Here is a 25,668-nt window from a genome sequence, read left to right on the forward strand (position 1 = left end):
CAGCTTTGTCTTTTGCACTCACGTGCTGGGCTCCACCATCATTGAGGATGGGGATAGTCATGGAGCCTCCTCCTTCCGTTAGTTGTTTAATTGCCCACCACCATTCACGACTGGATGTGGCAGGATTGCAGAGCTTTGATCTGATCCGTTGATTGTGGGATCGCTTAGCCCTGTCTATAGCATGCTGCTTCTGCTGTTTAGCATGCATGTAGTCCTGTGTTGCAGTTTCCCCATGTTGGCACCTCATTTTTAGGTACGCCTGGTGCTGCTCCTGGCATGCTCTTCTACACTCCTTATTGAACCTGGGTTGGTCCCCTGGCTTGATGGTAATGGTAGAGTGAGGGATATGCCGGGCCATGAGGTTACAGATTGTGGTGGAATACAATTCTGCTGCTGATGGCCCACAGCGCCTCATGGATGCCCAATTTTGAGCTGCTAGATCTGTTCTGAATCTATCCCATTTAGCAGTGGTAGTGCCACACAACACGATGGAGGTGTCCTCAGTGTGAAGACGGGTTAGGGTGACTGCGGTGGTCACTGCTACCAATACGGTCATGGACAGATGCATCTGCGACAGGTAGATTGGCGAGGACGAGGTCAAGTAGGTTTTTCCCTCATGTTGGTTCTCTCACCACCTGCCACAGGTCCAGTCTGGCAGCTATGTCCTTCAGGACTCGGCCAGCTTGGTCAGTAGTGGTGCTACCAAGCCACTCTTGGTGATGGACATTGAAGTCCCCCACCCAGAGTACATCCTGTGCCAGTGCTTCTACCAAGTGGTATTCAACATGGAGGAGTACCGATTCATCAGCTGAGGGAGGGCAGTAAGTGGTAATCAGCAGGAGGTTTCCTTGTCCGTGCTTAACCAGAAGCCATCAGACTTCATTGAGTCCGTAGTCAATGTTGAGGACTCCCAGGGCCACTGCCTCCCGACTGTATACCACTGTGCCGCCACCTCAGGGATCTTGATGGAGGAGTTTGGGACATTGGCTGAAAGGTATGATTCTGTGAGTATGACGGTCAGGTTGTTGCTTGACTAGTCTGTGGGACAGCTCTCCCAATTTTGGCACAAGTCCCCAATTGAGGACTTTGCCGGGTCGACTGAGCTGGGTGTGCCGCTGTCATATCCGAAGCCAGTGCCGAGGTCGATGCCGGGTGGTCCATCTGGTTTTATTCTCATTGTTTTCCGTAGCGGTTGTGTACAACGGAGTGTCTTGCTAGGCCATTTCAGAGGGCAGTTAAGAGTCAACCACATTGCTGTGCGTCTGGAGTCCACATATAGGCCAGACCGGGTAAGGATGGCAGATTTCCGTCCCTAAAGGACATTAGTGAACCAGATGGGTTTTTACGACAATCCGATAGACACCACTACTGATACTAGCTTTTTATTCCAGATTTATTTAATTAACGGAATTTAAATTCCCCAGCTGCCGTGGTGGGATTTTAAACTCGCGTCTCTGGATCATTAGTCCAGGCCTCTGGATCACTAGCCCAGTGACATTACCACTATGCTAGTGTTCCCTTTATACAGCACCTTTCACAACCGCAGGATGTCCCAAAGTGCTATACAACCAATGAAGTACTTTTGAAGTGCAGTCACTGTTGTAATGTAGGAAACGTGGCAGCCAATTTGATCACAGCTCCCACAAACAGCAATTTGATGACGACCAGATAATCTGTTTTTTTGAGTGATGTGGGCTGAGGGATAAATATAGGCCAGGACACCAGGGTAGAACTCCCCTGCTCTTCTTTGAAATAGCGGCCGTGGGATCTTTACGTCCACCTGAGAGAGCAGACGGAGTCTTGGTTTAATGTCTCATCCGAAAGGCAGCACCTCCGACAGTGCAGCACTCCCTCAGTACTGCACTGGGAGTGTCAGCCTGGATTATGGGTTCAAGTCTCTGGAGTGGGACTCGAACCCACGACCACCTGACTCAGAGGCAAGAACGTCTGAGAGGCAAGAGAGGCACTGAGCCACGGCTGACACCATAATGCGGTGCAATAAGGCACTATGTATAATACATTCTCACTCAGATATTCACCTGTCAGCTTTTTTAAATAATGACTTGATTATCATATGGCGTTAACTGCCCGGCTCCTCCAGCTGGGCAGTGCAAGTGTGCGGAGATCAGGACTGTGTTCATCCACGGTTGATTAGTTTGCCAACCCTCACCATCTAAACTCCTGTCACAGCATGAATCAGCACCGCCAGGAAAGGAGGGGAAAGGTGAAAATTGGGAGGGGGGGGGGGGGGGGGGGGGAGAAAAGAGAGCAAGAGAGAATATTATACATCTGCATGTGTGTTAACCCCCACCCCACACATACACAATTAGAGTGCATGGGAGTTAGAGATTATAATACAAAGGGTCGAGGCAAAACAAATCCAGCTTTGTGCTGGGGGTCACTGCAATCAGCTGAACAGCAAAGAATAAGTTGGTGATTCAAATTCTAATACACAGAATAACGGATGCCCGGGAAAGAATTAGAAGGCAGTAATCTAATCAGATAAACCCAGGATCGGATTACGCCCTTTAATTCTCTTTCGGGTATTTGGTTATTGTAACGCTCCACTCACTGTTCTGTTACCTGCAGTCACAGCTGAAGTGGTTCTTTGGCTATGGCAGCTTTGCTTTCCATCAAAGTTCCTATTTCAGGATTGCTCAGCAATTCAAAAAAAACTTAATTTATATAAAAATAATTTTTAAAAAAGGTCATCAACACGAGCTCGAGGTCAGCTAATGTCACGGCATTGCACTCACCAGAGGCTAGTGATACCCCACTTCCTCAGGGGAGTGGAAAAGGGTCAGGTGGGCTGCTCTCGCCTTAGTTATAGGTGCAGAGTGTCATAGCGCTCCCGGCACTAGTCCAGGAGCTAGGAATTACCGCTCATCCTCCGGGTTGTGTGCAGCAAAGTAAAGCTCATGTTTCACTGTGCCAGGGAGTCATTTGTCACAGATGCTGTCCGTCCGAATCACCTGTGCTCGTGTTACCGGTGCAGAATCCCAGCGCACTGCTACATGGGAAAGATAATCGAGCAAAGAGGGCAAAGTGAAGAGCAAGAGGATAAACTAGGAGGAAAGATCGGGGAAGTTTAGAGTCTGTGGAGAAGGTGCTGAAGGGCACTTCATCAAGATATAAAAATTATATTGACAAACCATGAATATTACTTCAAAAGTAGAAGCAAGGGATAGAAATAGGAATTAGTGACAAGTAAACTTAGAAAAGATATCAGGGGGGAAAAAAAAAATGGTACTCAAAAAATGGAGCAATGTTTGGAATATCTACCTCCCAGGATAGGTAGAGGCAAAGGTACGGAGCTTTTCAAAACACAATTCGAAGCTCTGATAGGAGAATCAGAGGATTCGAAGGATGGGCTTAGAAGGAAAAAAAGACTGCAGCACCTTTCACGACCTCAGGATGTCCCAAAGCGCTTTACAACCAACAAAGTACTTTTGAAGTGTAGTCACCGTTGCAATGTAGGGCTAAATTTTCTTTAAATGTCCCATCAGGGCAACAGAGATGCAAAGTGACTGCAACCCAAGCTGTCAGGAAATCAGGAAACTAGAGAGGCAATGGATCCATTGTCGAGTGCAGATATGTTAATTTTACCTTTGTTTTATAAAGTATTAGGTAACGCGCTGAAACACAGTTCCTCTTGAAGTGTGCGTCTTTTTTAACAGCACCAAATGGGAGTCTGGAAATGTGCTTCTCTGTATATTAAAGCTGCTTTTGTATCAGACTAGATACCCTGTCAGTGCCACTGATGCGCAGGTGCTAGGTGCCAGTGGCAACACCAAACGTAAGAGCGCCAGACTTCCACTGACTGGCACTTGACTTTGGTATTGCCGCTATGTGGTAAACCATGTGCTTGGCCGGGCCTGTGGTTGTAAGGATGTAAAGGCCGCCGTGTACACAGAGGAACTTATCTGGGACGCTTCTGTAGCGGGCCACAGATCCAATTACACCCGACAGCGACTGTTGGAGCAGAGTGACCTCGACAAGGCCTCTGAACTCGCACTATCATTGGATGCAGCCTACCGGGGCATGGATGCCTACTCCTCTGCACCGTGGACGCCACGGGGAATGACAGCCTGGGACACGGTAGGACCGCCTCATAGCGCCGTGCCACCCCAGCCACGGCCCAACTACCGCAGCAGTGTCCCAAGGCCAGAAATGCTACTTCTCTGGCCAGGCAAAACACCCCAGAGCTCGCTGCCCGGCGAAAAACGCGATCTGCTCGGGCTGCGGGAAGAAGGGACACTACGCTAACGTCTGCAGGGCCAAAGCCACCCCGAACCCCAGCAGCGCCGCGTGTGGGCCATGCGGGCCGCCATCTTGGGCCTCCCCGGCCATGTGCGAACCACCGGTACAGCAGCCATTTTGGACGCCTCCAGCCACATGGGGATCATGGACGCCGCCATCTTGGACGACAGCCGGAACGCAGCAGGCCCCCAACACCGCCTCATCTGATACCCACAGCGACACACCGACCCCTACGCTGGCATCCGTTACACTGGACCAAGCGAGACCGCACCAGCTGGCCAGTTCCACAATGGACATTAAGGTAAATGGCCACGATACAATCTGCCTTTTTGACTCTGGGAGCACGGAGAGCTTCATCCACCCCGACACGGTGCGGCGTTGCTCTCTCCCAGTCCTGCCTGCGCACCAGCGGATTTCTATGGCCTCCGAGTCCCAGTCGGCGGACATCGGCGGCTACTGCGTAGTGACACTCGTAGTAGACGGGACCGTGTACGATCATTTTAAACTTCTGGTCCTGCCCGACCTCTGCGCTGCCGTCCTGCTGGGGTTAGATTTTCAGTGCCACCTTAAAAGTGTTACGATGGCGTACGGTGGACCCCTACCCCCACTCACAGTCCGCAGCCAGCAGCTCCCAAATTGCCCGCCGCGCACCAGGTGCAACCTCTCCACACTCAGTCAGCCCCCCCCACTGTTTGCTAACCTCACCCCCGACTGTAAGCCCATCGCCACAAAGAGCAGGCGATACAGTGCCGGGGACAGGGTTTTCATTAAAACCGAAGTGGAGCGGCTCCTGAAGGAAGGGATTATTGAGGGCAGCACCAGCCCCTCGCGAGCCCAGGTTGTGGTCGTTAAGACCGGCGAGAAGCAGCGCCTGGTCATCGACTACAGCCAGACAATAAATCGCTACACCCTGCTGGACGCCTACCCACTCCCCCGCATAGCTGATATGGTCAACCAGATCGCGCAGTACTGCGTCTTCTCGACCATTGACCTGAAATCAGCGTACCACCAGCTCCCTATCCGCCCTGAGGACCGCCAGTATACTGCCTTTGAGGCAAACGGCCGCCTCTACCACTTCCTTAGGGTTCCCTTTGGCGTCACCAACGGGGTCTCCGTCTTCCAAAGGGAGATGGACCGGATGGTAGATCAAAATGCGTTGCAGGCCACTTTCCCATATCTGGACAATGTGACCATCTGCGGCCGTGACTTGCAGGACCATGACGCAAACCTCGAAAAATTCCTCCGCACCGCCCAACTCCTGAACCTGACATATAACAAGGAGAAGTGCATATTCCGCACAAACCGCCTCGCCATCCTTGGCTGTGTTGTGGAACACGGAGTCATTGGCCCCGACCCCGACCGGATGCGTCCCCTTCTGGAACTCCCACTGCCTCAAGGCCCTGAAGAGGTGCCTAGGGTTTTTCTCCTATTATGCCCAGTGGGTCCCCTACTATGCGGACAAGGCCCATCCGCTGATCAAGTCCACCTCTTTTCCCTTGACGGCAGAGGCCCGCTTAGCCTTCCACCGTATCAAGGAAGACATTGCCAAAGCCACCATGCACGCAGTGGACGAATCCATCCCCTTCCAGGTGGAAAGCGACGTGTCCGACTTTGCCCTGGCCGCTACCCTCAATCAGGCGGGGAGACCCGTGGCCTTCTTTTCACGAACCCTCCAAGGCCCGGAGACCAGACACTCCGCTGTTGAGAAGGAGGCCCAGGCGATTGTGGAGGCTGTGCGTCATTGGAGGCACTACCTGGCCGGAAAACGATTTACCCTGCTCACTGACCAACGTTCAGTTGCTTTCATGTTTAACAACAAGCAGAGGGGCAAAATCAAAAATGACAAGATCTTGAGGTGGAGAATCGAACTTTCCACCTACAATTACGAGATCTTGTACCGGCCTGGGAAGCTCAATGAACCCCCGGATGCGCTATCGCGTGGCACCTGCGCCAGCGCGATCGATAGACTGCGGGCCCTCCACAATGACCTCTGCCACCCGGGGGTCACCAGGTTCTTCCACTTCATCAAGGCCCGCAACCTGCCTTACTCTATTGAGGAGGTCAGGACCATGACCAGGAACTGCCAAGTCTGCGCTGAGTGCAAACCGCACTTTTATAGACCAGACAGGGCCCACCTGATAAAAGCCACTCGCCCCTTCGAGCGCCTGAGCGTTGATTTTAAAGGGCCTCTCCCCTCCTCCGACCGCAATGTGTACTTCCTCAATATTATTGATGAGTACTCCAGTTTCCCGTTCGCCATCCCCTGCCCGGACATGACCAGTGCAACGGTCATTAAATGTCTGAACGACCTCTTCACCCTGTTCGGTTTCCCCAGCTATATCCATAGCGACCGGGGCTCATCGTTTATGAGCGACGAACTCCGTCAGTACCTGCTAACTAGGGGTATTGCCACAAGCAGGACCACCAGTTACAACCCCCGGGGGAACGGACAGGTGGAAAGAGAAAATGCGACAGTTTGGAAGGCCGCCCTGCTAGCCTTAAAGTCTAGGGGCCTTCCAACCTCCCGCTGGCAGGATGTGCTCCCCGATGCGCTCCACTCTATTCGGTCACTGCTCTGCACTGCCACTAACGCCACCCCTCATGAGAAAATGTTTGTCTTCCCAAGGAAGTCCACATCGGGGACATCGCTACCGCCATGGCTGACGTCCCCAGGGCCGGTCCTACTGAGAAGGCACGTGAGGACCCATAAAACGGACCCCCTGGTCGAGAGGGTCGACCTCCTCCACGCCAACCCCCAGTATGCTTACATTGCATACCCGGACGGGCGGGAGGACACAGTCTCCATAAGAGACCTTGCACCCTCGGGGGCCGCAGTAACCCACTACCACCCCCCCCCCCCCCACGATCCGATATCCAGCCCCAGCAGACGGCAGGCCTGGGCCCCGCGACCCGCTCGACATCTACGAGGACGACACGCCTGTGCCACAGCCCACGCAGGACTCGACGCCGGAAGCTCCACTACCCCTGCCGTCGCCACGCCGATCACAGCGGCAGACAAGACCTCCGGAGAGACTCCAATACACTAACTTTTAATACACTTCACCCTGCCGGACTCAATTTTAAACAAGGGGTGAATGTGGTAAACCACTGTTTGTATTCCACTGTGTACATGCCTGGACATGCCTCGGCTGACTCCTCCCACAAGTCCTAGTATAAAGGTGACTGCTCCCCAGCCCTTTGTATTTCTGGACCGGTCGACCACTCGAGGCAGACCTTCATTCTTTTGTTAATAAAAGCCTTTAGTTACTCGCTTAACTCTCAGTCTTTTATGAGTAATTGATAGCGCAACTCGCTAATTGTGGAGAAGCTACATTTTGGAAGCCAGCAACACAGGCAGGACACGCAGTGCAATCAAAATCCAGGATCACACAGCAAGCTGCAGCACCTTGCCTTGATAGTGTCTTGAACGCAGCAAAACGTCCCACAGCTCTTCACAGGGGTGTGAACCAAACATAAATTGACATTGAGCCACGTTAAGGAGACATTAGGGCAGGTGACCAAAGGCTTGATCAAAGAGAGGGGTTTTAAGGAGGGTCTTAAAAGGAGAGAGGTGGAGAGGTTTCGGGAGGGAATTCCAGAGCTTAGGGAATTCCAGAGCAACTGAAGGCACGGCCGCCAATGGTGGGACGAAGCAAGTGGGGGAGCTGCAAGAGGCCAGAATTGGAGAAAGTTAGAGTTAGGGAGGGCAAGACCATGGTGGGGTTTGAACACGAGGATGAGAATTTTAAACTGAGACGTTGTCGGGCCGGGAGTCACTGTAGGTCAGCGAGCACAGGGCTGATTGGTGAACGGGACTTGGTGCGAGTCAGATGCACAGCGGACAACACAGGGATTTTGACCCTTGACTGAAACCACCATTTAATGAAGTCAAACGCCACTGAAAAACAAACCTGCACGGAAATGGATCACTCACCTCATCCACGGAGATTGGCAGGATTATCCGACTGAAAGAGAAGGAAAAATGAATAAATATCTGGAGCTCGAACAGGAACACACACACAGGCCACGTCACTTCTTATATGTTCACACCCTCCCCCGCCTCGATACTCAGTCTCAGATTTTTTTTTATATAAAGAGCAGGAAAAAGCTGTTAGATCAAACAAGCATCCTTTTTAACCCCACGTACTCACCCTCTCACCATATCTCTCGTTCTAACACCTCGAATGCCCTCTTGAACCCACTTCCACAGCCTACCCTACTAATTGGGGAAGGGGAGGATCGTGCTCCATAGCAGCACGCCTGGCCAAGGTGTTCCATCGAGTCTACAGCATAGAAACAGGTCATTCAGCCCAAGAGGTCTGTGCTAGCGTTTATGCTCCACACGAGCCTCCTCCTACACGATCAGCATATTCTTCGATTCCTTTCTCCCTCGTGTTTACCGAGCTTCGCTTTAAATGCATCTATACTACTTGCCTCAACCACTCAGTGGTAGCGAGTTCCACATTCTCTGGATAAAGAAATTTCTCCTGAATTCCCGATTGGATTTATTAGTGACTCTTTTTTTGACCACTAGATTTGGTTTCCCTCACAAGTGGAAGATTCTTCTCTATGTCTACCCTATCGAACCCTTTCATAATCTTCAAGCCCGCTATCAGGTCACCTGTCAGGCTTCTCTTTTCGAGAGCAAAGATCCTCAGCAGGGCTGAGGTAAACTCCACACTCCCACTCGAGTTGCCCACCCTCCAGATGGTGTCAAGTGGGGGGGCTGGGGCTCTCCACAGGGGGCAGCCACCCTCCAGTACATTGTCCAAATAGCCATTATTGATGAGAGCTGGGACAGCGAGTGTCAAGCAGGCTATTGGACTGTGGGAAGCATCTGGCCAAGTCGGCTCCGGCTCTCACCCAGTGCATTCACACACAGTCTGCGTGGATTTGCCAGGAGGGTTATGGCATAGCAGTCAGGAACAGGAACTCCGGTCGATTTTCCACTCCCTAATCTACAGGCACCGAGGACCTTCTGGTCTGCAATAGTCAGCTCCATGCTCGAAACCCCAGTACGTTGTGGGGCACAACTTGACCATCTACTGGGTGGCTGAGTTTCATTTGACTTCCTTCTGAAACTTCTAACTCCCTCGTTTTAAACTTTCTCCCAAATAGTCAAACCCTTGTGCAACATTCCTTCAGCATTGGTCTAACAGGAAGGTATTACAGGAAAGCAAGCACACATGGAGGACAAGACTTTAGGATGGAGCCAGAGATGCCCTGGGTAAACGACACCCGCTAAAACAACAACTTTGTACACTCCTGCGCCCGTTATCCCCCCCACCCCGGCATTAGGCATGTGAACTCAATACTCGTTCGCACAGCGTGTGCATGTGAACTTTACCCTTTGTGCTTTTGTTGGTAAAACGGAAAGCAGAGCTCAGTGGGTAGCACTCTCTCTCACCTCAGTCAGAAGGTCGCGGGTTCAAGTCCCACTCCAGAGATTTAATGCAGGCTGACACTCCCGGGGCAGCACCGAGGGAGCGCCGCACTGGCGGAGGGGCAGCACCGAGGGGGGGCAGCACCGAGGGAGCGCCGCACTGGCGGAGGGGCAGCACCGAGGGAGCGCCGCACTGGCGGAGGGGCAGCACCGAGGGAGCGCCGCACTGGCGGAGGGGCAGCACCGAGGGAGCGCCGCACTGGCGGAGGTGCCGTCTTTCAGATGCAACTTTAAACCGAGGCCCCATCTGCCCTCTCAGGTGGACGTAAAAGATCCCACGGCCACTATTTCGAAGAAGTGCAGGGGAGTTCTCCCCAGTGTCCTGACCAATATTTATCCCTCAACTAACATCACAAACAGATTACCTGGTCAATATCACATTGCTGTTTGTGGGAGCTTGCTGTGTGCAAATTGGCTGCCGCGTTTCCTACATTACAACAGTGACTACACTTCAAAAGTACCTCATTGGCTGTAAAGTGCTTTGGGACGTCCTAAGGTTGTGAAAGGTGCTGGAGAAATGCAAGTTCATTCCTTGTTGGGTGTGCTTTACTTCCTTGGTTACTGAATGGTGATGGATGTTTGTTAAGCAAATATACACATGAACTACATTTAACCTCTATTGAGTGAGTGTGAGGCGTTTTCTACTCAAATGAGAGCATATGGCTAAAACAGTGTTGCCATATCCTCACCTGGGACTGGTCAGTGATTCCCATTGGATGACACTCGGCCACGACATTCAATACCACTGCAGCATGGGTGCGGAAGGCACCTCTGCCACGTGGCCAGTTTACTGAGGGAACTCATCAATTCCCTTGGCGACTGGTATCGCACCAGACAACTTTGACAACAGATTAAACAGGGAGGAGGGACGATGGAGGATTGCAACGCCTTCCAAAAATACTGCCACAACTGTCAATGTAAAAAATTAGCATGTTTCAGTTTGAAGGCCAGGTCAGCTCCCCATCCACGGCCCCCAACTGTTGCCCCCCCTCCAACCCCCAACTGTTGCCCCCCCACCCCAACCCTCCCCCGGCCCCCAACTGTTGCCCCCCCACCCCATCCCCCCCCGGCCCCCAACTGTTGCCCCCCCGCCCCACACCTGTTGCCCCCCGCTCCACCGCCCCCCCCACCCGCTGTCGCCCACCCCCCACCACTGTTGCCCCCCACCTGTTGCCCCCCCCACCCGTTGCCCCCCCCCACCCCCCACCTGTTGCCCCCCCACCCCACCGCCCCCCAACTGTTGCCCCCCCCCCCCCCAAACCCCGGCCCCTAACTGCTGCCTTTCAGACTGTCTTGGTGATGCCCCAGACAGGGAACGGGCTGCTTGCGTTGTGCAGTATTTCCATGACACTGGGTGATGCCCCTCGCCACTCCTGGCAAAGTCAGGAGCAAACCCATCAGCTGCTGACTCTCAGCCAGTCTGGACAGTTCATAGGAGGATATTGCATCACAAAATCGAGCAGCCGGAGGTTAGATAATGGGTGACAAAGCTCCTTACCCCCGGGGATAGATCAGCACCGGCAGCAGACAGCCCTTGTTCTGTGGGCTGTGTGAAGTTGCCAGCTTTGGCCACTGCCCGTCACAGAATGGTGCTGGGTGAGACCAGTACACCAGCCCCCACCCACCACTGCCGAAACTGGTGAGGACACAGAGCAGCCCCTCCCAATGTAATATACTTTGACAGAGGAATTCACCATTGTCCATTATGTCAACAACATGCTACTCGCCTGCTGAAAAGACCTGTTTTTTTTAATCACTGCAAGTCTGGGCGGTTTAACACTTGGCCTGCAGCCTGCTGAACAAGACGCAAGTTCCGAGAATCAAGGGCACCAGCGAGGGTCTCGCGCAATGTTAAAAATAAATCACCCCCCCCGCCTCCCCTCAAAATGCACCTATCATTCCCGAGACTCAGGCAGCGGTTGATTATCGCACAGAACACTTGTAGCTGGACCTCCCCCCCACAGAAAACGTTTCCACAGCGAGAGGCCAACACTGCTGCATAACACGCACCCAGGGGCTGCGTCAGAGACAGACAGGATCCAGGCTCGAAGTCCCCATCACTGCAGCTATTGTCGCCGGAGAGGAGGAGTAACAGGAGCAGAAGCCTCTCACCAACCTAGACTGCTGCGTACCGCCTGCTGTCTTCACTGCACCACCGCAGTCCCGGGGAGCAGGTATCCAGCCTTAGGAATAGGAGGCCATTCAGCCCCTCGAGCCTGCTGCACCGTCCAATGAGATCATGGCTGATCTGATTCCTAACTCCATCCACTCGCCTTGGCTCCATGTCCCTCAATACCCCGGCTAATAAAAATCTATCAGCTTTAACACTAAATAACACCACAATATACAAAGTCCCACAACCATATCAAAAAAATCACTTAAGACTTCAAGTAAACGACTTTTAACCAGAACCCGAAAACTACTTCAACAAAGTGATCAAAAATGATTAATTGAGCTGGCATCTACTGCTTCTTGTGGGAGAGTGTTCCACACATCTACCACCCTTTGCGTGGAGGAGTGTTTCCTAACTTCTCTCCTGAATGGCCTGGCTCTGTTTTGAAGGTTCTGTCCCCCATGTCCGAGCCTCCCCCGCCAGTGGAAAATGTTTCTCTCTACCTACTATATCAATTCCTTTAAAAATCCTGAAAACCTTGAACAAATCACCCCTTAACTTTGTCTATTCCGGGGAATACAAGCCTAGTTTATGTAACCTCTCCTCATAATCTAACCCTTGGAGCCCTGGTAGTATTCTGGTGAATCTAGCGTTGTGGGATGGTGTACTGCAATATGTTCTACACCCAGTGTGGGCATTAATTTCCGGCACCCCAGATCGGGTGTAACTCCGGTCAGATACAGAGTAAAGCTCCCTCTACACTGCCCCATCAAACACTCCCAGGGCAGGTACAGCACGGGTTAGATACAGAGTAAAGCTCCCTCTACACTGCCCCATCAAACACTCCCAGGGCAGGTACAGCACAGGGTTAGATAGAGTAAAGCTCCCTCTACACTGCCCCATCAAACACTCCCAGGGCAGGTACAGCACGTGTTAGATACAGAGTAAAGCTCCCTCTACACTGTCCCATCAAACACTCCCAGGGCAGGTACAGCACGGGTTAGATACAGAGTAAAGCTCCCTCTACACTGTCCCATCAAACACTCCCAGGGCAGGTACAGCTCGGGTTAGATACAGAGTAAAGCTCCCTCTACACTGTCCCATCAAACACTCCCGGGGCAGGTACAGCACGGGTTAGATACAGAGTAAAGCTCCCTCTACACTGTCCCATCAAGCACTCCCAGGGCAGGTACAGCACGGGTTAGATACAGAGTAAAGCTCCCTCTACACTGTCCCATCAAACACTCCCAGGGCAGGTACAGCACGGGTTAGATACAGAGTAAAGCTCCCTCTACATTGTCCCATCAAACACGCCCGGGGCAGGTACAGCACAGGTTAAAGCTTCTTTGATTCTTAGAAAAGCATCTCCTGCTGCACTTGCGGCATTACCACACACCAGTTGCTCAAACGATATTTGAAAGACTGCCATAGATTCAGACACATTGAACAGGATTAAAATGGTTCCCAACACATTGTGCTAGGAGCTAATGAGAAGACTTAGTCATAGAATGATACAGCACAGAAGGAGGCCATTCAGCACAACAGTCCAGTACCAGGGTTCTGAAGGAGCTATCCAATTTGTTCCCCATAGCTCTGCAAATCTTTCCTTTTTAAGAAATCGAGTCCCTTGCCTCTCATTAATGCTGGCTCTTTGAAATATCGGCCAAACGATGAATGGACTGTCTCTCAACCCTTGCCAAAGAACCGTGCAGACTTCAAAAATAAATAATGGGTCAAAGAAAGAGACAGAGCCCCAGTGTAATGACCAAAGATCTCGGAAGGGAGAAAAAAACCTTGGCCAACAATCACATCATTCACCGTTTGTTGCGTGCAAGAATTTTACAATACTTCTTCCTTGGTGCAGTTATGTATTGATAGATGGAAACATGCTAGAGTTCAAAGGGCTGGCTCCTCCCATATCTGCTCATTAAATCACCCTTGAGGGATTCCCAGCAGAACAGGGAGCAGCTTTCCTGCAATTTTCCAGGCAGATAAGAGCTTTCAAAAAAAAGACAGACTGTTAGTTTCTCAAACAATGAAGCAATCTGCAAATTGCTGATAACAGGGGCATTTAAACATTTCAATTGCTGGCTCCTTTAATGGTGACTTGTGGCTGACAACTCCAGGGAAAGATTAGAAACATAGAGGACAGGAGCAGGCCATTCGGCCTATCGAGCCCTGCTCCACCATTCAATGAGATCATGGCTGATCATCCAAACTCAGTACCCTGTCCCTCCCTTCTCTCCATATCCCTTGATCCCTTTAGCCTTAAGAAATATATCTAACTCCTTCTTGAATATATTTAATGAATTGGCCTCTACTGCCTTCTGTGGTAGAGAATTCCACAGGTTCACCACTCTCTGGGTGAAGAAATTCCTCCTCATCTCAGTCCTAAATGGCTTACCCCTTATCCTTAGACTGTGACCCCTGGTTCTGGACTCCCTGGCCATCGGGAACATCCTTCCTGCATCTAGTCTGTCTAGTCCTGTTAGAATTTTATAAGTTTCAATGAGATCCCCTCTCATTCTTCTAAACTCCAGCGAGTACAAGCCCAATCGACCCAATACGTCATTCCTGCCATCCCAGGTATCAGCCTGGTGAATCTTCGCTGCACTCCTTCCATGGCAAGAACATCCTTCCTCAGATAAGGCGACCAAAACTGCACACAATACTCAAGGTGTGGTCTCACCAAGGCCCTGTACAACTGCAGCAAGACATCCTTGTTCCTGTACTCAAACCCTCTCGCTACGAAGGCCAACATACCATTTGCCTTCTTAACTGCCTGCTGCACCTGCATGCTTACCTTCAGCGACTGGTGCACAAGGACACCCAGGTCTCGTTGCACTTCCCCTTCTCCCAATCTATTGCCATTCAGATAATAATCTGCCTTCCTGTTTTTGACACCAAAGTGGATAACCTCGCATTTATCCACGTTATATTGCATCTGCCATGCTTCTGCCCAATCACCCAACCTGTCCAAATCATACCGAGTTTCTCAGCATCCTCCTCATAGCACACACTCCCACCCAGCTTTGTGTCGTCTGCAAACTTGGAGATATTACATCTAGTTCCCTTGTCCAGATCATTAATATATATTGTGAATAGCTGGAGTCCAAGGACCGATCCCCGCGGTACCCCACTAGTCACTGCCTGCCACTCGGAAAAAGACCCGTTTATTCCAACTCTTTGCTTTCTGTCTGCCAACCAGTTCTCTATCCAAGTCAATACCTTGCCCCCAATCCCATGTGCCTTAACTTTACACGCTAATCTCTTATGCGGGACCTTATCGGAAGCCTTCTGAAAGTCCAAATACACCACATCCACTGGTTCTCCCTTATCTATTCTACCAGTTACATCCTCAAAAAATTCCAGTAGATTAGACAAGCACGATTTACCTTTTGTAAATCCATGTTGACTTTGTCCGATCCGGTCACTTTTGACCCCGTAAGATTGTTGAAATTTGTGTGGGCAGGATAGGGTTCGGGTTGGTGCACTCCTCAGTTCAACAGCCTCTCGACATTCACTCTCTAAGGTTACATAGGAACAGGAGGAGGCCATTGAGCCCGCTCAGCCATTCAATCAGATCATGGCTGATCTGCACCTTAACTCCATCTACCTGCCATATTCCTCGATACCCTTACCCAACAAAAATCTATCGATCTCAGTCTTGAAAATTTCCACAGCTTTGAGGGAGAGTGTTCAAGGTTTCCCCTATCCTTTGTGTGAAGAAGTGCTTCCTGATTTCCCTCATGAATGGCCTGGCTCTAATTTTAAGATTGCTTCCCCTTGTTCTGGATTCCCTGACAGAGGAAATAGTTTCTCTGTATCGACCCCATCGAATCCTTCACACAGGTGTGTTCAGATAGGAAGAGGTCCCTTTTGCGGCGGAACTGTCCTTGCTTCAGGACAGAGAAAAAAAAAAAATCAGGGGAGGGGAGGTTAATCAGAAAACCAGTAAAACACATGGCAGAGAACCAGAGACTGGCAGGGCAGGGGTTAAATTAAATGTGGTGGGTCAGTGGTCTGGATTTGGGGAGGGGTCAGGGATGTGCCGCTGATCTCAGAGCTTCAGGACTCGGGTCGGGCTAGAATGGCCGTTTGGAGGACAATCTGATGTTGCCAATCGGGTTCTGGCTGCGATCAATATTGGCAGCAGGCAGCTCCCGGAGCTGAGCCTCACTCGGCACATTGGAAAGAGTTTTTTTTATAATTTAACTTTCAATAAAGGAAAAAACAAGGACAGAACACGTGAAGAGTTCCACACCACAGAATCTGTGCATGACTCAATGTCAAAACCTTGGCAGAGACTCAGTATCCCCTGCAACCTCTCCAACAAGCTGTCTCTTATAGCAACGTCGAAGAATTTAACACCAGAGGACAGATCATCCAACAGCTCACTATTGCAAGCTTACAATGTAGGATCCATAGCTTTCCTTGTACGTCTGAGTTTTAAAAAAAAAACAAAATGATATCCCCCCCCCCCCCCAAAGACCGACTTGTGCTAGGGGTACAGTTCCCAAAACAGCTGTTAGTACCTCAACAACTTTACACAGCGCTCCTCACGAGCAGGAAGGTACCGAGTGCTTTACAGCAAGGAGAAAAGGGTGAATACAACAACAACTTGTATTTATATAGCGCCTTGAACGTAGTAAAACCTCCCACGGCGCTGCACAGGAGTATTTGAAGACAAAATTTGACACCGATCCATATAAGGATCAATTAGGGCAGGTGACCAAAAACTTGATTTTAAGGAGCGTCTTAAAGGAGGAAAGAGAGGCAGCGAGGCGGAGAGGTTTAGGCAGGGAATTCCAGAGCTCAGGGCCTCGGCAACAGAAGGCACGGCCACCAAAGGTTGAGCGATTATAATCAGGGATCCTCGAGGGCAGAACTAGAATAAATACTGAGTAAAAGGACTAAAGACTTGCATTTCTGTAGCGTCTTTCACAACCTTAGAACGTCCCGAAGTGCTTTACAGCCAATTAAGTACTTTTGGACGTGCAGTCACTGTTGTAATGTAGGAAACGCGGCAGTAAATTTGCACACAGCAAGCTCCCACAAACAGCAATGTGATAGTGACCAGACCATCTGTTGTAGTGATATTGATTGAGGGATAAATATTGGCCAGGACACTGGGGAGAACTCCCCTGCTCTTAGAGTCATAATGGCACAGGAGGCCGCCATTTGGCCCATCGAGTCCGTGCCGACTCTCTATAGAGCAATCCACGTGATCAAGAAACAGCTGAGCGCACTGGATACAGCAAAGGCTATGGGCCCTGACAACATCCCGGCTATCGTGTTGAAGACTTGTGCACCAGAACTAGCTGCGCCTCTAGCCAAGCTGTTCCAGTACAGCTACAACACTGGCATCTATCCAACAATGTGGAAAACTGCCCAGGTATGTCCTGTCCACAAAAAGCAGGACAAATCCAACCCAGCCAATTACTGCCCCATCAGTCTACTTTCAATCATCAGCAAAGTGATGGAAGGTGTCATCGACAGTGCGATCAAGTGGCGCTTACTCACCAATAACCTGCTCACTGATGCCCAGTTTGGGTTCCACCAAGACCACTCAGCTCCCGACCTCATTACAGCCTAGGTGAGGTGAGAGTGACTGCCCTTGACATCAAAGCAGCATTTGACCGAGTGTGGTATCAAGGAGCCCTAGTAAAACTGAAGTCAATGGGAATCGGGGGGGAAACACTCCACTGGCTGGAGTCATACCTAGCACAAAGGAAGATGGTTGTGGTGGTTGAAGGTCAATCATCACAGCCCCAGGACATCGCTGCAGGAGTTCCTCAGGGCAGTGTCCTAGGCCCAACCATCTTCAGCTGCTTCATCAATGACCTTCCCTCCAACATAAGGTCAGAAATGGGGATGTTCGCTGATGACTGCACAGTGTTCAGCGCCATTCACAACTCCTCAGATAATGAAGCAGTTCATGCCCGCATACAACAAGACATGGACGATGTTCAGGCCTGGGCTGATAAGTGGCAGGTAACATTCACGCCACAGAAGTGCCAGGCAATGACTATCTCCAAAACCTCCCCTTGACTTTCAACGGTATTACCATCGCTGAATCCCCCACCATCAACATCCTGGGGGTCACCATTGACAGGAAACCTAACTGGACCAGCCACATAAATACTGTGCCAACAACAGCAGGTCAGAGGCTGGGTATTCTGCAGCGAGTGTCTCACCTCCTGACTCCCCAAAGCCTTTCCACCATCTACAAGGCACAAGTAAGGAGTGTGATGGAATACTCGCCACTTGCCTGGATGAGTGCAGCTCCAACAATACTCAAGAAGCTCGACACCATACAGGACAAAACAGCCCGCTTGACTGGCACCCCACCCACCAGCTTAATCACTCCCTCCACCACCAGCGCACCGTGGCTGCAGTGTGTACCATCTACAAGATGCACTGCAGCAACTTGCCAAGACTTCTTCGGCAGCACCTCCCAAACCCGCGATCTCTTCCACCTAGAAGGACAAGGGCAGCAGGCACATGGGAACACCCCCACCTCCAAGTTCCCCTCCAAGTCACACACCATCCTGACTTAGAAGTCAGCGTCATAACGGCACAGAAGGAAGCCTTTCGGCCCATCAAGTCCGTGCTGTCTCTCTGTAGAGCAATCCAGTCAGTCCCATTCCCCCGCTCTATCCCCGTAGCCCTGCAAGTTTATTTCCCTCAAGTGCCTATCCAGTCTCCCCTTGAAAACATTGAGTGTCTCCGCTTCCACCACTTCCGCCGGCAGCGAATTCCAGGTCATCACCACGCGCTGTGTAAAAAAGTTTTTCCTCACATCCCCCCCTGTATCTCTTGCCCAAAACCTTAAATCTGTGTCCCCTAGTTCTTGTACCATCAACTAGTGGGAACAGCCTTTCCCCGTCTAGCCTATCCAAACCTGTCATAATCTTGTACACCTCTATCAAATCACGCCTCAACCTCCTTTGCTCTAATGAAAACAAATCCAGCTTCTCCAACCTGTCCTTGTAGCTAAGATCCCCCATCCCCGGAACCATTCTGGTAAATCTCCTCTGCATCCTCTCAAGGGCCTTCACATCCTTCCTAAAGTGTGGTGACCAGAACTGGACGCAATACTCCAGTTGTGGCCTAACCAGCGCTTTATAAAGGTTCAGCATAACTTCTCTACTTTTGTACTCAATACCTCTATTTATGAAGCCCAAGATCCCATATGCTTTGCTAACCACTCTCTCAATATGTCCCGCCACCTTCAGGGACCTATGCACATTAACTCCCAGGTCCCTCTGTCCCTGCACACTCTTTAAAACTGTGCCATTAAGTGTATATTGCCTCTCCCTGTTCCTTCTGCCAAAATGCATCACCTCACACTTCTCTGTATTAAATTCCATCTGCCACTTGTCTGCCAGCCTATGTCCTGTTGCAGTCGATTCTTCGAAATAGTGCCGTGGGACCTTTTACGTCCACCTGAGGGGGCAAATGGGGCCTTGTTTTAACGTCTCATCCAAAGGATTAGGGGGTAGAGGAGGGTGGGGAAAATGGAAAGGCAAGGATGGAAGCTAAACAGTATGAAGGAAGAGAAAGACAGTTTGATACTGAACTGCAATCGTCTTCATAAATCCCAAAGACGCAAAAAACTTCCCGGAAATAGTGGAGAACCAAGGGTCTAGCGAGAATGAGGAACTGAAAGATATTAGTATTAGTAAAAAAGTAGTACTGAAGAAATTAATGGGACTGAAAGCCAATAAATCCCCTGGACCTGATGGCCTACATCCTAGGGTTTTGAAAGAGGTGGCTATAGAGATAGTGGATGCATTGGTTGTCATTTTCCAAAATTCCATAGATTCTAGAACGGTTCCTGCGGATTGGAAGGTAGCAAATGTAACCCCACTATTTAAGAAAGGAGGGAGAGAGAAAACTGGGAACTACAGACCAGTTAGCCTGACATCAGTTGTAGGGAAAATGTTAGAATCTATTATTAAGGACATGGTAACAGGGCACTTAGAAAATAATAGGATTGGGCAGAGTCAACACGGATATATGAAAGGGAAATCGTGTTTGACAAATCTGTTAGAGTTTTTTGAGGTTGTAACTAGCAGAATAGATAAGGGGGAACCAGTGGATGTGGTGTATTTGGATTTTCAGAAGGCATTCAATTAGGTGCCGCACAAGAGGTTATTAAACAAAATTAGGGCTCATGGGATTGGGGGTAATAATATACTAGCATGGATTGAGGATTGGTTAGTGGATAGAAAACATTAGGAATAAACAGGTCATTTTCAGATTGGCAGGCTGTAACTAGTGGCATACCGCAAGGATCAGTGCTTGGGCTCAGCTATTCACAATCTATAGCAATGATTTGGATGAGGAGACCAAATGTAATACATTCAAGTTTGCTGATGATACAAAGCTGGGTGGGAATGTACGTTGTGAGGAGGATGCAAGGAGGCTTCAAGGGGATATAGACAGGCTAGGTGAGTGGGCAAGGACATAGCAAATGGAATATAATGTGGAGAAATATGAAGTTATCCACTTTGGTAGGAAAAATAGAAAAGCAGAGTAGTTTTTAAATGGAGAGATTGGGAAATGTTGGTGTTCAGAGGGACCTGGGTGTCCTTCTATACGAATCACTGAAAGTTAACATGCAGGTACAGCAAGCAATTAGGAAAGCAAATGGTATGTTGGCCTTTATTACAAGAGGATTTGATTATAAGAGTAAAGACGTCTTACTGCAATTATATAGGGCCCTGGTGAGACCACACCTGGAGTATTGTGGACAGTTTTGATCTCCTTACCTAAGGAAGGATATACTTGCCATAGAGGGAGTGCAACGATGGTTCACCAGACTGGTTCCTGGGATGGCGGGATTGTCCTATGAGGAGAGATTGAGTAGACTAGGTCTATGTTCCCTAGAGTTTAGAAGAATGAGAGGTGATCTCATTGAAACATACAAAATTCTTACAGGGCTTGACAGGGTAGATGCAGGGAGGATGTTTCCCCTGGCTGGGGAGTCTAGAACCAGGGGTCACGTCTCAGAATAAGGGGTCGGCCATTTAGGACTGAGATGAGGAAAAATTTCTTCACTCAGAGGGTGGTGAACCTGTGGGATTCTCTACCACAGAAGGCTGTGGAGGCCAAGTCACTGAATATATTTGAGATAGATAGATAAATTTCTAGATACAAAAGGCATCAAGGGGTATGGGGAGAGAGCGGGAATATGGTATTGAGATAGCGGATCAGCCATGATCATATTGAATGGCAGAGCAGGCTCGAAGGGCCGACTCCTGCTTCTATTTTTCTATGTTTCTATGATTGTTTGGTAACGAGCCTGCGAAGTGCCTTGGGATGTTTTACTATATAGCTATAAAGGTGCTATATAATTACAAGTTGGTCTAGAATTTAAAAATTGTAACAATCGTCAAAAAGCATGTGACAAGTTTTTTTGTTTACAAACACACAAAATTTGAAGCAATGCTCAAATCTTGAAGGCTGACCAAGATCTTCAGTACAAAGGGAGTGTCCCCTTAAGAATTGATCGTCAGTGAACCTCCAGCCTTGTTGACATCAGTTCAGTAAATTGCAACAGTGGGTGAGAGAGATATTCACTATACATCCACCTTTCCAAAATCCAGCAGTATAGTTGCACATATCGTCATTCCAAACTTGGGTGTGTGCAGAGAAAGATTTGCAACTGCACGGAACCAGGGAACAGTACAGGTGGGTCCAGGTCTGTCACTGTAACACACTGGGGTACAGTACAGGTGGGTACAGGTCTGTCACTGTATAACACGGGTACAGTACTGGTGGGTCCAGGTCTGTCACTGTATAACACTGGGGTACAGTACAGGTGGGTCCAGGTCTGTCACTAACACACTGGGGTACAGTACAGGTGGGTCCAGGTCTGTCACTGTATAACACTGGGGTACAGTACAGGTGGGTCCAGGTCTGTCACTAACACACTGGGGTACAGTACTGGTGGGTCCAGGTCTGTCATGTATAACACTGGGGTACAGTACTGGTGGGTCCAGGTCTGTCATGTATAACACTGGGGTACAGTACTGGTGGGTACAGGTCTGTCACTGTATAACACTGGGGTACAGTACTGGTGGGTACAGGTCTGTCACTGTATAACACTGGGGTACAGTACTGGTGGGTACAGGTCTGTCACTGTATAACACGGGTACAGTACTGGTGGGTCCAGGTCTGTCACTGTATAACACTGGTGGGTACTGGTGTGTCACTTAAGGATGTGCCCCTAGAAATAGTAGATGCATTACTGGTCATCTTCCAAAATTCTATAGACTCTGGAACAGTTCCCATGGATTGGAGGGTAGCTAATGTTACCCCACTATTCAAAAAAGGTGGTAGAGAGAAAACAGGGAATTATAGACCGGTAAGCCTGACATCGATAGTGGGGAAAATGCTAGAGTCCATTATAAAAGATGTAATAGCAGAGCACTTGGAAAACGGTGACAGGATCGGACGTCAACATGGGTTTACAAAAGGTAAATCGTGCTCGACTAATCTACTGGAATTTTTTGAGGATGTAACTGGTAGAATAAATAAGGGAGAACCAGTGGATGTGGTGTATTTGGACTTTCAGAGGCTTGAGATAAGGTCCCGCATAAGAGATTAGCGTGTAAGGTTAAAGCAGAAGGGATTGGGGGCAAGGTACTGACTTGGATAGAGAACTGTTTGGCAGACAGGAAGCAAAGAGTTGGAATAAACGGGTCTTTTTCCGAGTGCCAGGCAGTGACTAGTGGGGTACCGCAGGGATCGGTGCTAGGACCCCAGCTATTCACAATATATATTAATGATCTAGACGAGGGAACTAGATGTAATATCTCCAAGTTTGCAGACGACACAAAGCTGGGTGGGCGTGTGTGCTGTGAGGAGGATGCAGAGAAACTCCAGTATGGTTTGGACAGGTTGGGTGATTGGGCAGATGCAGTATAATGTGGATAAATGCGAGGTTATCCACTTTGGTGGCAAAAACAGGAAGGCAGTTTATCTGAACGGCAATAGATTGGGAGAAGGGGAAGTGCAACGAGACCTGGGTGTCCTTGTGCACCAGTCGCTGAAGGTAAGCATGCAGGTGCAGCAGGCGGTTAAGAAGGAAAATGGTATGTTGGCCTTCATAGCGAGAGGATTCGAGTACAGGAACAAGGATGTCTTGCTGCAGTTGTAAAGGGCCTTGGTGAGACCACACCTTGAGTATTGTGTGCAGTTTTGGTCGCCTTATCTGAGGATGTTCTTGCCATGGAGGGAGTGCAGCGAAGATTCACTAGACTGATACCTGGGATGGCAGGAATGATGTACGAGGAGAGATTGGGTCGATTGGGCTTATACTCGCTGGAGTTTAGAAGAATGAGAGGGGATCTCATTGAAACTAATAAAATTCTAACAGGACTAGACAGACTAGATGCAGGAAGGATGTTCCCGATGGCAGGAGAGTCCAGAACCAGGGGTCACAGTCTAAGGATAAGGGGTAAGCCATTTAGGACAGAGATGAGGAGGAATTTCTTCACCCAGAGAGTGGTGAACCTGTGGAATTCTACCACAGAAGGCAGTTGAGGCCAATTCATTAAATATATTCAAGAAGGAGTTAGATATATTTCTTAAGGCTAAAGGGATCAAGGGAAATGGGAGAAGGCAGGGACAGGGTACTGAGTTTGGATGATCAGCCATGATCTCATTGAATGGCGGAGCAGGCTCGAGGGGCCGAATGGCCTACTCCTGCTCCTATCTTCTATGTTTCTATATAACATTGGGGTACAGTACTGGTGGGCACAGGTCTGTCACTATAACACTGGGGTACAGTACTGGTGGGTACAGGTCTGTCACTGTATAACACTGGGGTACAGTACTGGTGGGTACAGGTCTGTTACTAACACTGGGGTACAGTACTGGTGGGTACAGGTCTGTCGCTGTATAACACTGGGGTACAGTACTGGTGGGTACAGGTCTGTCACTAACACTGGGGTACAGTGCTGGTGGGTACAGGTCTGTCACTATAACACTGGGGTACAGTGCTGGTGGGTACAGGTCTTTCACTATAACACTGGGGTACAGTACCGGTGGGTACAGGTCTGTCACTATAACACTGGGGTACAGGTCTGTCACTGTATAACACTGGGGTACAGTGCTGGTGGGTACAGGTCTTTCACTATAACACTGGGGTACAGTACCGGTGGGTACAGGTCTGTCACTGTAACACTAAGGTACAGTGCTGGTGGGTACAGGTCTGTCACTGTATAACACTGGGGTACAATACTGGTGGGTACAGGTCTGTCACCGTATAACACGGGGTACAGTACCGGTGGGCACAGGTCTGTCGCTGTATAACACTGGGGTACAGTACCGGTGGGTACAGGTCTGTCACTAACACTGGGGTACAGTACCGGTGGGCACAGGTCTGTCACTATAACACTGGGGTACAGTACTGGTGAGTACAGGTCTGTCACTGTAGAACACTGGGGTACAGTACCGGTGAGTACAGGTCTGTCACTGTATAACACTGGGGTACAGTACTGGTGGGTACAGGTCTGTCACTGTATAACACTGGGGTACAGTACCGGTGGGCACAGGTCTGTCACTATAACACTGGGGTACAGTACTGGTGAGTACAGGTCTGTCACTGTATAACACTGGGGTACAGTACCGGTGAGTACAGGTCTGACACTGTATAACACTGGGGTACAGTACTGGTGGGTACAGGTCTGTCACTGTATAACACTGGGGTACAGTACCGGTGGGCACAGGTCTGTCACTGTATAACACTGGGGTACAACACTGGTGGGTACAGGTCTGTCACTGTATAACTGGGGTACAGTACCGGTGGGCACAGGTCTGTCACTGTACTGTTGATATTTTAAGAACCAAGTCATGCTCACAAGCACCAATACCAATCACTCGCCAGTAAAACTCCTATCTAACAGTTTCAGGATTATGGGGAAAAAGTGCGAATTGTGGTGATTTAGGGTCAGTTAGTGGAGGTGTTGAGACATTACAAATCAGCGTTACTCACTAACTCTGCGTCGAGCCTCAAAATCATAGAAACATAGACATTGAAGATAGGAGTAGGCCATTCGGCCCCTCGAGCCTGCTCCGCCATTTAATGAGATCATGGCTGATCATCCAAATTCAGTACCCTGTCCCTGCTTTCTCCCCATATCCCTTGATCCCTTTAGCCTTAAAAAATATATCTAACTCCTTCTTGAATATATTTAATGAATTAGCCTCAACTGCCTTGTGTGGTAGAGAAATCCACAGGTTCACCACTCTCTGGATGAAGAAATTCCTCTTTTCTGTCCTAAATGGCTTACCCCTTATCCTTAGACTGTGACCCCTGGTTCTGGACTCCCCCGCCATTGGGAACATCCTTCCTGCATCTAGTCTGTCTAGTCCTGTTAGAATTTTATAAGTTTCAATGAGATCCCCTCTCATTCTTCTAAACTATAGCGAATATAAGCCTAATCGACCCAATCTCTCCTCATACGTCATTCCTGCCATCCCATGCAATGTCTTTCTGGAGAATGAGCCTAATCTATCTGTCGCAGATGCATCTGTCGATGACAGTGCGGTGGTCACTGCTACCAATGCTGTCATTGTGGAGACGAAGTCCCATCTTCACACTGAGGACACCCTCCATTGTGTTGTGTGGCACTACCACCATGCTGAATGGGATAGATTCATAACAGATCTAGCACCTCAAAACTGGGCATCCATGAGGCGCTGTGAGCCATCAGCAGCAGCAGAATTGTATTCCACCACAATCTGTAACCCCATGGCCTGGCATATCCTTCACTCTACCATTACCACCAAGCCAGGGGACCAACCCTGGTTCAATAAGGAGTGTAGAAGAGCATGC

General features: G+C 49.7%; 1 protein-coding gene across 1 annotated transcript in view; it reads right to left on the reverse strand.

The window, feature by feature from the left end:
* pitpnaa (phosphatidylinositol transfer protein, alpha a) overlaps window positions 1-25,668 on the reverse strand; it is a 78,343-nt gene that overhangs the window by 45,587 nt on the left and 7,088 nt on the right. The window contains exon 2 of the mRNA XM_085964642.1: window positions 8,195-8,225. Coding sequence (XP_085820768.1) covers window positions 8,195-8,225 — 31 coding nt within the window. The remainder of the gene's footprint in view (window positions 1-8,194; window positions 8,226-25,668) is intronic.

This window comes from Somniosus microcephalus, chromosome 22, assembly GCF_052327205.1.
Source record: "Somniosus microcephalus isolate GS21.2 chromosome 22, FLI_Smic_1.0, whole genome shotgun sequence".
Lineage (NCBI taxonomy): Eukaryota > Metazoa > Chordata > Chondrichthyes > Squaliformes > Somniosidae > Somniosus > Somniosus microcephalus.